Source organism: Danio aesculapii, chromosome 10 (genome assembly GCF_903798145.1).
Source record: "Danio aesculapii chromosome 10, fDanAes4.1, whole genome shotgun sequence".
Classification (NCBI taxonomy): Eukaryota; Metazoa; Chordata; class Actinopteri; order Cypriniformes; family Danionidae; genus Danio; species Danio aesculapii.
The window spans coordinates 28,273,805-28,290,734 of NC_079444.1; the positions used below are offsets into that span (position 1 = coordinate 28,273,805).

The 16,930-nt window shown below is 37.0% G+C and overlaps 2 protein-coding genes across 2 annotated transcripts in view; one reads left to right on the forward strand and one right to left on the reverse strand.

Moving 5' to 3' along the window:
- The first annotated feature begins 1,153 nt into the window (after nt 1-1,153).
- Nucleotides 1,154-3,318, forward strand: ptrh2 (peptidyl-tRNA hydrolase 2). The gene is given in 3 exon segments (XM_056467010.1): nt 1,154-1,234; nt 2,532-3,000; nt 3,002-3,318. Coding segments are annotated over 2 exon segments (516 nt in total). The 5' UTR covers nt 1,154-1,234; nt 2,532-2,533; the 3' UTR covers nt 3,051-3,318.
- Nucleotides 3,319-5,288: 1,970 nt separating this feature from the next.
- Nucleotides 5,289-16,930, reverse strand: part of cltca (clathrin, heavy chain a (Hc)) — a 61,657-nt gene continuing 50,015 nt past the window's right edge. The window contains exons 20-31 of the mRNA XM_056467069.1: nt 16,188-16,371; nt 14,374-14,566; nt 14,128-14,285; nt 13,239-13,511; nt 12,985-13,152; nt 12,064-12,213; nt 11,764-11,895; nt 11,583-11,693; nt 9,131-9,301; nt 8,824-9,045; nt 7,809-7,884; nt 5,289-6,616 (exon numbers count right to left, since the gene is read on the reverse strand). Of these exons, the coding sequence (XP_056323044.1) occupies nt 6,477-6,616; nt 7,809-7,884; nt 8,824-9,045; nt 9,131-9,301; nt 11,583-11,693; nt 11,764-11,895; nt 12,064-12,213; nt 12,985-13,152; nt 13,239-13,511; nt 14,128-14,285; nt 14,374-14,566; nt 16,188-16,371 (1,978 nt within the window). The 3' untranslated portion in view covers nt 5,289-6,476. The remainder of the gene's footprint in view (nt 6,617-7,808; nt 7,885-8,823; nt 9,046-9,130; nt 9,302-11,582; nt 11,694-11,763; nt 11,896-12,063; nt 12,214-12,984; nt 13,153-13,238; nt 13,512-14,127; nt 14,286-14,373; nt 14,567-16,187; nt 16,372-16,930) is intronic.

Sequence of the window (16,930 nt, forward strand, 5' to 3'; positions counted from 1 at the left end):
CCAGTAAGGTAGGAAATTAAATACAACAGAAATGTAAATGGCGTGTGGATGATTGACAGGGGGCATAACTAAGCAACACAACGATCTGTTAAAGAGGAAGTAGTATGTCCCAAAGCTTGTATACTCTTCTGTTGCACACTCGAAAGTATATACTTTTTCTTCACAAAAAAGTATATACTTTTAGGGTGTAGAATAAGTATGCGAATTGGGAGGCAGCATAGTAGTCTTGAAGACCTTGATTAGTTGGATCACCTGTGTTTGATGATTAGGGTTAGAGCAAAACTGTGCAGAGCTGTGGCTCTCCAGGAATTGAGTTTGAGACCTATGCTCTAGTAAATGGCTTATTGTTATAACTTAAAGTTGCCATAAAATCTAAATGTACTTATCTTTTTTCTTATTATAAATTATGTATCTGCGGACTTCATTATTTTGTAACAATTAACTTGCTCTTTTAATCAAATGTTATAACCCCCTCCCCCCTTGAAATGGCTTTTCATCACTTCTGGTCACATGGAATGTCTTTAGGGCGGGGAGATCAGTGCATGTCTTGTTTCTGCCCTGCCTTTGCAGGAGGCAGTGGTTGAATGAATATGATAACAAGTCTGTCTGTAAAGTTTTGTTTGAAGGGGTGCGAATAGAACTTGAGGAGTCACCCATATCTGCCTTCAAATGGCTTTGTCATTACTCATGTCTAAAAGCTACCTATAAGATGTGCAAAAATGCAAACAATCAACATTTGTAAAATTTCATGGGTACAAACGGGTAAAAAGACTACAATAAGCAACAACAACTTTAACTATGGTTGTCATACGAAAAAAAAAAACCGTAGTGACCACAAAATCAAATTAACTTTGCTGCTCTAATCGTAGTTTACATACTTACCATGTATTGTATTTGTAGTACAATTATACAAATGGTATTCAATCAGCCCCCAAAATACAGTTATAGACTTTAAAATAATAAAAACATAGTTATTTTTTGTAAGGGAATCACATTTTCTTCCAAAATAACGCAAATTATCAAATCTTATAAACACTCTTCGAAAAAAAGAAGATGAGAGTAAGGTGTCCAGAGTCAAGTATTCGTTACAATGACGATAAAAGATTACTATTCTAGCTGAATGGTTAATTTCGCGGGTTCCTTACACGCGTGACGTCATCAGTAAGCGTCTTCCTGTCACAAGCGGTGTGGAGTTGGAAGCAAACTTCAGGTTGCTGAATCATTTAGCTTTGTGGTGAGTCCTTTTTCAGGTGTTCAGAAAGATATTTATATTTGTGCTAAAACGTCTCACCTGTATGGGGTAGAACACGTAATAAAAGCTCGTTGGATGTTCGTTAAGTGAAGACGTTTTCTCTAGATTTCATCCAGCCAGCTAACGTTACAATGCTCGCAATGTACCACAGATTTGTTTCCACATGAATTTGTTTTAAAGCATTAGTAGCACAAATGTTAACGTTGATTTGATTCACAGCGTTTATTCTAACAAAATGACTCGTTAACCATAGCTTCAATCATCATCAATATAAAATACAATGAATTAAGATTTGTTTTTACAATCTTTTCTGCAATAAATGTCATTTATAGGATGTTTTTCTGATCTTTGTGACTAATTCTTAGAGCATTCATATTAAACGCAAAGCCTTTCTTGCTTAAACTGCACAACGATTGTATCGTGGTCAATTCTGTGAACGTTTATTATTAGATTTACTGTAATGGCAGTTATTAATGTAATAACCTATTGTATAATATATTGTGTAATATTGCATAATATTATTATAATAACTTGTAATATTTTATACAAAATGAACAACAAATGTTAGGAATAATTTGTGTTGGCTTGAGAAAGCCTTGCTTGAAAGGAAATTAACCATGGCTTTACTACAAATAATAATAAACCATCATTATTGTAAGTCATTGTAACCACAAATCTAACATAGTTTAACCATGGTATTTGTAGTAAAACTGGTTATTTTACTAGTTATTCACCACACTATGATTATTTACATTTTACTATAATAAAACCATTGTAACCATAGTTTAACAATGGTATTTGTTGTTAAACTGGTTATATCAATTATTAATCAGTACACCATGGCTATTTAGATTTTACTATAATTAAACCATTGTAACCATAGTTTAACCATGGTATTTGTAGTCAGACTGGTTATATCATTAGGTCATCAATTCACCATGGCTATTTAAATTTTACTATAATAAAACCAGTCAATTTTTTTTACAAGCTAGTTTGTATTTCAAGATAATTAGCATTTTTCTGATATTTATGTTACTAGCACATCTTGATATTTGGTGGCATAATGATCAATTAACCATGGCTTCACTACAAATAGACCAAACAAAAACAAGGTTATTTCAGTTAAATAATGGTAGCCCCAAATCAACTATGGCGATGGTGGTAAAAGCATGGTTACTACACTTTTACTGTGATAAAACCATGGTAATTTTTGTAAGCATTAGCATTTTGAAAGAATGTTTATAATGTAGTTACCACTAATCGTTCTGTTGTTCTTTAGACATGAGGCTGGACTCTCTGTATGGGCCTGTCGGTTTGGGTGTTCTGGCCGGTCTGGGCTGCGGGCTCTGTCTCGGATGGCACCTCAGTGGGCGTTTTGGCAGATCGTCCTGCAGCATGATGGCAGCTTTAGGGAGCAGCGCCAGCAATGGCAGCGAGGCCAGTGTGATGGGTGAGAGCGGAGAGTTCAAAATGATTCTGGTGGTCCGAACCGATCTGAAAATGGGCAAAGGTAAAGTGGCAGCGCAGTGCTCTCACGCTGCCGTGTCAGCCTACAAACAGGTCCAGCGGCGAAACCCAGAGCTCCTGAAACAGTGGGAGTACAGTGGACAACCCAAAGTGGTGGTCAAAGCTCCAGACGAGGATTGTCTACTGGATCTGCTGGCCCACGCCAAAGAGGTCGGGCTGCCTGTTAGTTTAATCCAAGATGCTGGAAGAACCCAAATTGCTCCCGGGTCAAGGACAGTTCTGACAGGCTGACCTGATTGACAAAGTGACTGGACATCTTAAATTATACTAAACAACAACACTAATGGACTAAGACAGAACTAAGAGCAGGTCCTAGTTTAGTTTTTACATGATTATAAAGATTGGATTAATGAAATTAAGTGGGTTAAAATGACATTGATTTACAGGTTTAAACATTTAAGTAAATCATTCACCTATTCTAATTCAAGTTTTTTTTTTGTAAGATTATATACATGAAAAAAACAACAACAATGATTTGGGAATCAAATGTCTCTATCACTCCCTCATATCCAATGGAATAAAAGACGTTTTTTGGTAAACTTTGGTGCAAATTGACCTTTTTTTTTCTCGATTATATGATCAATTGAGTCAGCAGTTTTTACACACTGGGATTATCTGGTTTTATTGAAGTTAAATAGAAGTATTAAAGTATAAAAGAAACATTTTCACTAATTTCTACTGTTGAAAACATACTCTGACCGGCCACTTCATTAGGTACATCTTACTAGTACCGGGTTGGACCCCCTTTTGCCTTCAGAACAGCCTTAATCCTTTATGGCACACATTCAACAAGGTACTGCAAATATTCCTCAGAGACTTTGGTCCATAATTGACATAATAGCATCACGCAGTTGCTGCAGATTTGTCAACTGCACATCCATGATGCGAATCTCCCGTTCCACCACATCCCAAAGGTGCTCTATCGGATTGAGTTCCGGTGACTGTGGAGGCCATTTGAGTACAGTGAGCTTATTGTCATGTTCAAGAAACCAGTATGAGATGATTCATGCTTTGACATGGCATGCCATCCTGCTGGAAGTAGACTTCAGTAGATGGGTACACTGTGATCACAAAGGGATGGACATGATCAGCAACAACACTCAGGTAGGCTGTGGCATGAACTTGATGCTCAATTGGTACTAATGGGCCCAAAGTGTGCCAAGAAAATATCGCCGGCACCATTACACACCACCACCAGCCTGAACAGTCGATACAAGGGATGGATCCGTGCTTTTATGTTGTTGTCAAATTCTTACCCTACCATTCGAATGTCGCAGCAGAAATCAAGACTCATCAGACCAGGCATCGTTTTCCCAATCTTTTCCTGTCCAATTTTGGTGAGCCTGTGCCCATTGTAGCCTCTGTTTACCGTTCTCAGCTGACAGGAGTGGCACTCGGTGTGGTCTTATGCTGCTGTAGCTCATCTGCCTCAAGCTTTGACGTGTTGTGCATTCAGAGATGCTCTTCTCCATACCTCAGTTGTAACAAGTGGTTATTTGAGTTACTGTTGCCCTTCTATCAGCTCAAACCAGTCTGGCCATTCTCCTCTGGCATCAACAAGGCACCCACAGAACGTCCACTCACTGGATATTTTCTCTTTTTTGGACCATTCTCTGTAAACCCTAGAGATGGTTGTGCGTGAAAATCTGAGTAGATCAGCAGCTTCTGAAATACTCAGACCAGCCTGTATAGCACAAACAACCATCCCACGTTCAAAGTCACTTAAATCACCTTTCTTCATTCTGATGCTCGGTTTGAACTGCAGCAGATCATCTTGACCATGCCTAAATGCACTGAGTTGCTGCCATGTGATTGACGGATTAGAAATTTACGTTAAGCAGTTGGAGAGGTGTACCTAATAAAGTGGCCAGTAAGTACATTTTGAAGAAAGCTGAAAATCTGTAATTGACTGCCATACAGAAAAAACAAATATTATGGAAGTCAATGGTTACAGGTTTTCCAGCATTCTTCAAAATATCTTCTGTTTTGTTCAACGGAAGAAATTCAAACAGGTTTAGAACGAGTAAATGATGGTAAATTTATCTTTTTGGGTGAACTCTGCCTTTAATATCATCAGAGTATAATCAAACCATAAATTACTACTGGTAAAATTAAATGGTTAATCTTAAATTAGCACCTGATAGGGCGCAAGTGTAGATGGGGTTGGAAACATTTTGAATTTGCCATCTGAAAAGTGGACCATAACACTAGCAATGTGTTCATTTTCTACTTGTGATGTGATTGACCAAAACACATCTTCTTACCAGGAGTAAATGATGAGGCCGTGTTCTCATTTAAAGCCCCGTTTACACAATGTATGATTCGTCTTCTGGTCAAAAGTGGACATCATTACATGGAATTGTATAGGTCTGAACTCATAAATCTGGTTTGAAAGTTCAAAAGATTGTGAAGCAGGTGTAAACAGGGCATAAATGAAACCGAGCAGTGAGTATGAAGGGGGAAAAACTCCAAAGAAAACTTAACCAAAAGAATTCATGGCACATGAAGCTGTGGTTATACCAGATTTTTCTTGACAAACAAGAAGCCTTTATTTATATGGTAATCTGGAGGGGAAGAAAGAAAAGTCTCATTCTCTTTGTGCACAATCAGATCACTACAATAGAAGTGTACATGTATGATTAATCTCAACTCAGTGAAAACCGAGTACAGGACACACACACACGGAAGTTAGTTTAAATCTTCATAAACCAAATTGCTGATTTCTCTTCTTTACAAATAAAGGGTAAACTCTTGAGTTTAGGAATAACTGGCAGGATCAACTGGCTTTCTCTAGTCTCACTTAGATGCCATACAGTGACTGAAACATCACAACAACCAGCATACACACACATACACACTGCAGCACAGAGAGGTCAGGTTAGTAAAACACACAGAGGTGTGGAGAGCCGCGTATATATTTATATATATATTTATATATTTTAATCATTATCCCTCCTTTAAATGGATGGTCCCAGACAATGAGCACGGGTTACTGCACAACAAAAGTTTGTGGAAAAACAGAGGAACTGGAGAACCTGCATAGGTCAACTTGAACGTGTCTTAACGCATTTAAAACAACCCTTTTTAAACATTGATTGCTACTCACCCCACACTGAATTACTGGTATTGAGTAGTGTTTGTTTGTGGAGGCGGCAGTCAAACATTTTCCTCCATTTTACTTTCTTTTTTCCTGGAATATACAATAGTTAAATGCAGACGGACTGAACAAGTTGCTCACACACACACATCGAGAAATGATACATTAGTTGTTTTTCTCAGACCACGGAGTGCAAATCAGATTTTGTTAAGTCATTTTTAATGAAGCTGCTGACTTGCTATTTTCCCACAAGTCTCCTCAACACAGACGCCATTCCCCTTTAAACTGACAGATAAAACTGACAAGAAATTAACTCTAGTAGACATCTGGAATGTGACAAAAAAATTACTCACAATGAAATCTTTGACAACATAGAAATAAAGTCCTTCATGATGGTTTAAAGAAAACACCATAAACAAAAACGCTCATTAAAAAAAACAAACCAAAGGTAAAGTAAAAGAATGACATATGCTCATATCCCCCGCCGTGAGCACAAAGTGGTAGAGTCGGACTGGTGGAGGACTGAGGGAGATCCATGGGGTTTGCTGGACCGAACCAAGCGGCAGCAGGAAGAGGGGCAAGCGGGAGACAGGGAGCTCTTTACATGCCGTAACCGAAGCCCGGCTGGGCCTGAGGAGCCTGAGGGGGGTAACCAGGAGCTGCTGTGTAACCGTAGCCATATCCCTGCTGCGGCGGGACAGGCACACTGGGGCCTGCTGTCAGCATGAGCTGGGGTGTGCCTGATAATGAATGGGAGAAAATTGTGGGTTTATTTCAGAAAACATTAAACCACATTTTTTTGATATGTTGACAGTCAACATAGCACATACACACACATCTCCTACATTGCTAAAAACACTATTAGGAAACACATTTAGCTAACAAGTGAAAATTGGTTGTGTTTGCGTTGTCTAGAGCAAATTCGTTCTTCCGGTTTGAAAAGAAATTAAAGCTGCGTCACGGCCTTGATCCTTGTGAAAATTCCAGCGTGAAGACTGGCTGTCTGTACCGGCGGGTACAACATGACATCATTGAGTTTTCAGCATTAATTCATGAGAAATACTTGGTTCGAACCTATCAGCGCGCTCTATTGTGAATGAGGTTAACTTTATTATTATGCCTAATATAGCTTCGAAGACTCTCTTTACCTGCTACAGTGTTTAGAAAGATGCCATGTTGTGTTGCGTGTAATTCAAACAAGCTGTAGAGGAATTGTTCAGAGACATGGGCTGTCTGTTGCGTTTATAAATGTGTCGCAATGAATGTTTTGTTTCAATTTCCCCATGATGAGAGCACAGCTGCTTGTGGACTACAGTGGTCTGCTAACACGCGACAACAATGTTTGTAAGGAACATTTTTTACCCGAGAGCTTTTTGCATCTGGAAATGGGGAAATCCGGATTTGCTGCTGGTCTTCTTTTAAAAAAATACGCAGTTCCAGTTGGTGTTGATTGTCCTGTCTCTACAGATTTGGTGTGTAATCAGTGTTCTTTGTTTAGGTTTATTCAGATGGCAAAGTTAGTTGGTATTGTGAAAAGTACTCTTTCATTTTTTTTTAAAGACATCCCTTAGTCAAAATGATTTAGTTACTAGGTTTACAGTAATATCACTACAGTATTATGGAATGAAATCCTCCACTTCCACAAAGCTCTCAGATCTTTTATAAATACTGCTCTCCAAATCACTGTCTATCTCCCCTGCATCTGTGTTTGTGTTGCTGGTGTGAAAATCAGCTGTAGTGCATGTAATGAAACTCCTTTTCATGCAAACCCTTCCCTCTTTTGCCACTCGACACTTCCACCTAAACAAAGCTGGACTCACTTACTTTCCTGACTTTTTTCAAACTAGAGGTGTTAAAACACCCTGCTAAGACAGCGGGGGTCTCATGGCGCTTTAATAATTGTCAGGTCTGATTGTAATATGATTGTTTTACCATAAACAATTGGTTGAGTTTCTGTCGCCTGCTCCTCCTCTTTCCTCAAGGACTCAGAGGTCTCCAGCTTGTCCACCTAAAAACATAGGAGAAATACATTTTAGTCCATGTATGTGCATGTTTCAGTCTTGTAGATTATTCATTATTATTTTTTTTCTCAACTAATTACACTAACGTTACTATATGTGAATATGAATTCATTTTTTAAATTGAGCAGTAAAGATATTCGAAAGACATTAAATTATTAGTCAAATATATATATTCATAGCGCGAATCTGCTAGTGGAGTGATGACACGTCGCTTTCCATTATTATTTATAACAGAGTTTTCTTATCCTATGAGAAGACCCTGCTTCTTAATTATTCATGAGAGCAAGTGCCTTCTGAAAGCAAGGCAGACCTGCCAAGCTGTGACCCAATGACTGGGTGAGACTGCGTCTGCATGGCACGAGTTGTATGTGTTTGTTTCCATGATCTGCGGGGTTTGTTGCATGTTGTTCCCTGCGATTCTGTCAGGGCAGATACAGCAAAGCTGTTTGATTGCAGCAAGTATTTTTGTTGGGTGAGCTGTACGAGAACTGGAGAATGGCGGACTTTGTCTCTTATCAGTAGAGTTCGTTACCATTCAGATGCATCGCTTCAATCTGTGCTGCTATGTTTAAAATCCTCTGGATTACCGGCAGGGCTAATGGTTGGAATAGACAGGGCAAGAGACCAGCTGCACTGCTATGCACTGTGTCTGTATTCAGACCCGGGGATTGAGGAGGAGAGAAGTCACGATATATTTCTTAATTTTGGTCGATACAATGATTCCGATATTGATATGGACAATATTAAAAAGACAAGAAAACAAACTGCCAAGAACGCACACAATAGATGTCTGTACATACAAATGTCTGCAAACTGAATTTGCAAAGTCCATAATACCTTCAGGCTCTTATAACTTTTTTTATTTAAATATTTAATAAATATTTAAATATTAAATTGCCCTTCCTCATTTTCAAGCCTGTCCTCACCTTACTGAGGTATTCCCTCATGACCTGGATGAAGTACGGCATGGCGAAGTCCATGATGTTGTTCCTCCAGGATGTCTCCAGCACCACGTCAGGCCGGAGCAGGTCGTAGCAGGTGAAGAGGCAGGCAGCAAAACACTCCTTCTTATTCTCATCTAGGAACCACTGCAGCAGCTCCTCGGCCAGCTCTGTGTCCTTAGACTCTGATGCGTATTGCATGGCATCCTGGGAAAACGCACACGAATATCTATCAAGACCACAATTAGCTGCATATTTACAGACTGCTTGAGAAACCAAAATGAAGGTTTACCTTGTAGAGCTTGTCTTTCTTGCACAGCTCCACGCTCTGCTTCCAGCGGTTGTTCCCCTTGAAGAGGTAAGCAGCGATTCTCCTGAACTCGATCAGCTCGTGTTTCTCTAGACGCTGAGCTAGAGAGATGTTGTCGAAGTTATCGTACGCATCTATGGATGTCCTGAGGGCCTGCGTATGAGATGGGTGAATGAGTTATGAGATATCAGACTGTAACAGTAGGGCTGAGCCAGAAAAACAAACTTTTCTATATATTGTATTTAAAATGTGCTTAATTTAATATTATTTCTTAGATGTTATGAATCAGTTTTTTTCTATCCCCCTTTTTCTGCATTTGACTATTGAGTTTCAAACAAACAAAACTCTAGCAAAAAAAAGAAAATGTTTTTCCCTTGAATTTAAAAGTTTCATGTTTACGTGACAATGTTTTCAAAAATGATCAGCATTAGGACATTTGTAAACACAACCAAAAACAGTACAGAATGTGGAAGTAAATGATGTCACGGACCCAGTACCGCCTACGCAGAGCTTATTAACTAGGTTAATTAGGTTGAGTAATTAGGGTAATTGGGAAATCATTGTTTAACAGTGGTTTGTTCTGTAGACAATCGAAAAAAAAAAAATTGCTTAAGAGGGCTAATAATATTGACCTTAAAACGGTTATACAAATTTTTTTAAAAACTGCTTTTATTCGAGTCGAAATAAAGCAAATAGGACTTTCTCCAGAAGAACAAATATTATAGGAAATACTGTGAAAAATTCCTTGCTCTGTTAAACATCATTTGGGATTTAAAAAAAATAATAAATAAATAAAATTCACAGGAGGGCTAATAATTTTGACTTCAACTATATGCAGTGCAGAAAATCATGTAACCCTTTTGAAATTATGACTTTATTTGTCATTCAGCCTGAAATCAAATCACACTCCAGATAACATTTCCAGGCTTTGAAATGTTCTTGTAGCCTTCTCCTAACCTGCGCCTTCTACATTTTTATCCTGAAGGTCTTTTGAAAGCAGGGTGTAATGTGAATAAAGGTATAGATTTTCACAGAGTATGATGATTTTCTATAGGGACTTTATATATAGAAAAGAAACCCCACTAGATTGATTGCTTATAGATTTATTAATTTTGCTGCTTGTAAATGTATTGCATGTGTTTAATCTACAGCTCTCTAAATGCGTACCTTCATTATTTTGAAAGACTGTTGTTTTTTGATGTCTAGATGGGCATGATACCAGCGGCATTTATAAAAGCTTCTGCTTTATAACCTGTTTTCAGGTTAATGCGTTTGTAACAAAAACGCTGTTTTCATGTAAACAAATAGATACAATTCATATAAAAAACGTTGCGTGAACAGCCTCAGATTATGAATAGATTGTTTTCATTAACTTCATTAGTTACTCGTATGCACAGCCATGATGTAAATGTAAATGATATCATGAATTGCACAGTAATATACCACTGAACACATTGTCCTGCTTATTTATGCTGTATAAACCGCTAAAAAAAAACACGCAAGCTGCTAAAATCATATAGAGAAGGACTTAGTGGGCAGGAAAAGGTGTAATATTCTGACAAACTGAATTTAATAGGCTCTATTCTGCTTGATTTGTTATTTTGGCATTCTTTTGTAATCTAAATATTTTTTTCTGGTCTGACTGATTAGTACAGGCCAAATATGACTGCTTGATTATTTACAGCAGCAATTACTAGTGTATTAGTGCACAATAAATATTAAAATTCAGTGTTTTAAGTATCATGTTAGCAGATAGTTTGTTTTTGACAGCAGATTCAGTGATGAACGTTAGAGCATTATGTGTGCAGTGCTTATCTATGATAATACGCCCTCCTAAGCTGCTTTTAAATGAATGTTTATTTATGAAACATGTTTGGGTTGTCCAGATTAGCTTGCATTTCCTTAATAAAATAAACAGGCTTAATTACTCCCTTCAGACTGTAATGAAAACATTGCTTTTGCTGTCACTGCAACACACAAACTATAGCCCATGTTCAGCCCAAGCATGCAATGACTTGTTGACCACGCTAAAACACTCCCACGCTGTAGGCCTACTTTTTAATCGCCTTTTCCCCTTTATTATTTTCTCTCAAATCGGTTTCGCCTCCATTTCTGCCTAATGAAAAATGCATTTAAAACGCATACATATTTGATGTCATGTCATAATGCTAATGTTTAGTTAGTTCATAATGTAGTTAATATTTGCAAAATGTCTGATCCATTTTATCCACCTACAATTTATCAGAATGTACTTTGGACTTGGAATGGACGGATTATCTGATCAACCCGACGCATAGATATCACTACTGTGTGTAAAGTCTTACAGCGACAGCAGCCTTAATACACTACTTATTTATTATTAAATAACACAAACAAAAAATTTAACTGAAACTGTACTGTTTATCAGAAAACTGCTTTACAGTACGGTTTGTACCTGATAGTCCTCCTCGGAGATGAAGAGGTTGTTAAGTGCTTCATTGACTGACTTGTTGTTGTGGTTTTGTACTGACCGCAGGTAAGGCTTGACCAAAGGAAGCTGCTTAACCTGAGAAAACAGACAAGTTGATTTTTTTTAAAAGTTCAGCATGTTTTTGTGGTGTATGTTTTTTCTTTACCTTGCTGAAGAAGTTGACGGCTCGCGAGTGATCGAGTCTTGGAGAAAGAACTATGAGCAGGTCATTCAGTAACAAGGGCCTAAACTCCAGATAGAACTGGATGGCTTTGTAGTACAGCTCCACATTGGCCACCTAAAGAATACAGGAAGTAAAGTCATTTAATTTATTTTCCAGTGTTGCTTTTACATCTTACATATACTCTTTTTCATTGTTTTATTTTAATTGGAGTAGTTTTTACAACACTAAGAGTGTGTGAACTGGAAAGAAGTTTACGGCAAGTGTCTTTAACTGAAAATGTACCTTGGTGATGATGTCCTTGAACTGTCCCTCTTTCCAGGCGTCTGTGGGATGGCTCATCATGGTGATGATGGCGTTATCAAACTCTTCATACTTATCGTACAGGAAAACCAGCTCTGCCCACAGGTGAGCCTGCTCTGCAGCCCTCAAAACCTAAGAAAAAATAAAATAAAATTCATGAAGCAAAGGAGACAGACTTCGTAACATCTGCACAGTAAAGATGACACCAAGAATGAATATCAGATAACATGCTGAATTAAATTAAAGCCGGAGGAAAAATCAATGAACACCTGCTGTTCAGCAGAACTAAGCAAGAGATGATCAAAACCGGCAACTGAGGCTACATTAATAAAAGTCATTTTCCTTTGAAAACTTCACAAGCTTGTCCCAGTTACAGATCCATACCTTTCCAGAATTTAATTTGTTTTAGAGCAGATGGACCAAAACCAAGACTTTGGCCACCTAATTGGATCTTCTAGATAACTGTAGTCTGTGATTGCCTACTATTACTAGCGTAAACTGAATTTGGCAATGTTGTTTATAACTAATGCCATTATAATTTGTTTAATTTATGAATTATATACATATCAGATCTTTAACTTGTTCTTTTCCGAATACTGGTAAAAACTGAAGGTTGTGCTGACAACTAAAACCCTTCTTTCTCTCAATACAAATTAATAGTACTTGTTTAGAACAAATGTCATAATTTGTTTTAAGAATTGTAAACAGATTACAATTTTGTACTATAATTTTAAAGCTACTTTTAGCTTCTGACATGCATTTTCAGTCATGTGGTGTGGATGATACTTTTTAAACATACTGAAAACTAGAACAGACGAGGATTGTTTACATTTTCTAACATTGTGCTAAAATTCAATGTAAATGTATCCTGAAAGATCATTCATCTTCAGCACTGCGGTGTACCTTTGGGATGTTGACTCTGGACCAGAAGAGCTCCAGGTGCTCCCTCATCTTCTGTGGCTTGAATTTGGAGTAGAGGATGGCGAGCTCTGTGAACATGCCCATATGTGCACGCTCCAAGCCCAGCGCCGCCTCCAGCATGGTGATCAGCTCCTCAAAGTAGCCACGGTCCTACAGAAAACAAATCAATTCAGCTTTTATCACTTTTTAAGCTGCATTATTTTTCTTTTGTTGCCCCCAGAGTAAGTTAAACTCGCCTGATAGTAGTTGATGAGCTCTTCCAATTCATCTGCGTGAACCACGATGTGAAGGCCGCACATTTGTGCCAATCTGAACTCTTTTCCATCCACACAGGCAAAGCAAACCTCTTTCCATGTGCGAGTGCTGTTGGCCTTGCGGGCTCCGTCGACAGCGGCTTGATACTCACCCAAGTGGACCAGGGTGGAGGCCAAGCGGCCGAAGTTGGAGACGTTATTGTAGAGAAGTTTGGCCGCGTCGTACATCTTCTCATCATAGCAGCGATCTCCAACCTGCCAGAGAAAAAAAGCGGATTCAATAAACAAATAATGAAAGACATGTCTTATTATTATTACCCAGTGTTATCGTTAACTAAACTAACTATTACAAACTGTTTGATAAGATAATCAATTAATTCAAAATTTAGTGGGAATAATATCAATATTATATTTTTAGATTAAATTAAAATATGGAGGGAAAAAAATGATGTTAAAAATGAAAACGGAAATATTTAAATGAAAGTCTTAGTTATTATACAAATTATTAAATGAAAGTTTTTATTTTAAAAGTTACTAATACTAATTAAAGTATTAGAAGAAAAAACTAACAAACAACAAACTGAGATGAACAAATTCACATCAAAACCGAATAAAATAAAAATAAAGCTAAACAGAAATATTTTAGAAGAATTATAATAAAATGATCAAATTAAATAAATAAATATAATAAATGAATAATAAAAATGAAATAAAATAAATGTTAATTAAAAATATAAATAATAGTTTAACAAGTAACAGTGAAACAATTATTAGATTATAAACAAATTAGAAATGCACAAATACAGATCAATCAAAAAACAAAAAGCACTTAAAAACGACAGAATAATCTATAAATGCATTTTTGCGTTACCTGTTGGATGTGTGCATTATTTGGTCCATTTATAAACTCCTCTAGTTCAGCAAGACGGTTGGTTTTGGCCAGAGCAAAGATCAGCTCAGTCTCCACATAAGACTCTCTGGCCTTCTTTCTGGCCATCTGCAGAAACTTCACCAGGTCCTCCCAGTTCCCTGAGCAAAGTGATATCATCATAAATACAGAATCAGAGAGAGAGAAAAGAAGTCTAAATGTAAAATGATAACTAGATAAAGGCCTCACCACTCTGGTCAGCAGCTTGGACCACTTCCATATAAGCTGAAGGATCATCAGCTTTGATGTAGGAGTCGATGGACTCTTTGACGAGACCCTTCTGAAGCTGAGCCTTGGCCAGTTGACTCCACACCGCAGGTTCATTACAGCGCTCCGCAAACTCATACGCCCGGTCCAGATTACCAATGTGCTCGATCAGAACCTGAGGACAACAAGATACATCAGCTCTTTCTTTAATTGCTGCTCGATATACTAAAAAAAAAAAAGAAAAATTAAATAAATAAATAAAATAAAATAAATAAATATTTACAATAGAATGGAGGAACTATGACGTCAATTTGTGTGCAAAAACCCGGAAGTGAGTTCGCATTTTAGCAGGTCTTGTTCCCTCGTCCCAAAGTCAATGGGTTTTTTGAATGAGATTATAGTTAAATTGCTTACAAAAGGTTCGTGGCCAACAAAAACTCAAGATACTTTCAAGTATTATTCTACGACATAACACATCAGTTACATCACACTCAAATCGGTTACGCTTCTTTAAAAAGACAGTTGCTATAAAGTTTGCTATATGGGACTACAGGAGGTGTCGGAGACATTATACGTCATCGAGCTGAACTGGTCTGGAACGCAGCCCGCATTGGGCATTTGGATTTGTCTGTTATTTAAGTATTTTCATAAATAGTTTGTTATAGTTTGTAGTATTTTTCTAATTAGGAATTTATATTGTGTGTAGATAATGCCTTACATTGTAAAGACTGTCAATTTGTTGATCTTTTATTTTAATTAAACGTTATTATGGGGATACTGCTTATAAATGCAGCCTGTCTCTTTCCTGCTCTCAGTAATGCAAACGTGTGAATAGATGTGTATAAAAAACATGCATATTAACAGTCATTTTAATGTGATTGATTTTTCATGTTTTTTTTTCTTCATCTGAACACATTTAACTCTGCCAAAACTGCAATATTTACAATCCTCAAACTTTATAGCATATGTGACTGTATGGGCTGCTTTTCATTCTACTTTATGACAAAACAATTGTTTGAATATTGAATAATGTTTTCTATCCATGATGGAACTTGCAGATATATAGATTTGTCCCTCACGCCTCATTTCTATCATCTGTTACGAAGGTAAGTGCGCTGTGCATGCGAGTGTTACACTTATTTAAATGTCTTATGGTAATACTATGTAGGCACATTTATACATACAGTTTACAACAACCATAAAGCAAAACTAAATGTATTTCCTACGTAAAAAACTTTAAACTTTCCAAAAGGCACATAGGTCTGTGTTTTTGCATATTTATTTGTTTATAATATACAGCGTAGATTATAATATAATAAACCGAGAGATTAAATCTTTGTCATGGACCATATTTTTAAAAATAAGCTCGAATAGTTGTCTCTGGCAGGGTGGTACGTCACAGCTGAGCGCCCAAAAGGCACTGTAGTCCGTTTATAGCCTAATGTTAGCTTTTCAGTTCTTGCGTTTGCATTTAAGATCCAAAAGTAATAAAAGTTGTACTTTTGTGTGAGGATTATCCGGCTGGACAAAACGTGTGAGTGTAATGAACAGCGTTTGAACACAGAGCTTATTATTTGCACTTTTCGAAAAGCCTATGGGAAAATCCTATAGGGATTTTATTGAGGGAACCATAATAATAAAATAAGATTATATTAAAGTATCAAAAAAGCTGAAATATAATTTAAATATTAGCCAATTTGAGATATTATTAAATACTGTAATATTACATACCACTAAAATACCGTTTTCAATAATAAGCTGATATCTAGTATAAATATTGTGGCTGAAGAGCAAACCTGCACTGCAGAGGTGTTGACATCGAATTTCTTGAAAATGGCGAAGGCCTCCTCGAAGAGCTCGCTGCTGATGGCAATGTTGGCGATGTCTGGGGCGTCATAGTTGTCCAGGCGGTTGATGTACTCCATGACACGAGTGCGGTCCGCTTTGATGGCTGTTAGGATGAGCAGGTTCTGCAGGTTTCTGAGTATGAGATGAGAATTGAAAGTCAGTTAAACACTATTCATTGTTTTTTTTTTCTCAGAATGTAAATTGCATTTCTTGTTTTCAATTCAGAAATTAGACGCAACATATATTACAAAGTGATTAATATAATGTCAAAAAACATTCACACAAATTTAGACTGCTGCAGAGTGAGAGATGGCTGAAACAAAAAGTTGCAGCGGAACAAAGTTGCATGTAATTCAGCCATTTCAGTGCAATTTGATAGAAAATAACCATGAGAATGTATTTAACAATCACACACTAACTACCATATTGTATACTCTGCAAAAAAATAAAATAAGTTAAAAAATAAGCATTTACAAATTCAAAATATTCAAAAACATTTGTAGTAACTACTTGGATGACCTTTTTCTGGTGTGGTTCTGAATTGTGCATGTGATTTATATCCAAACAAACTTAATTTACATTTCAATTTGCACATATAATAGCTATACATGCAATATTGTGTATATAATAATAATTATAAACAAACATTTTTATTTTTAATTCCTTTATTATCTCTGTTTTTGTCCCCTCA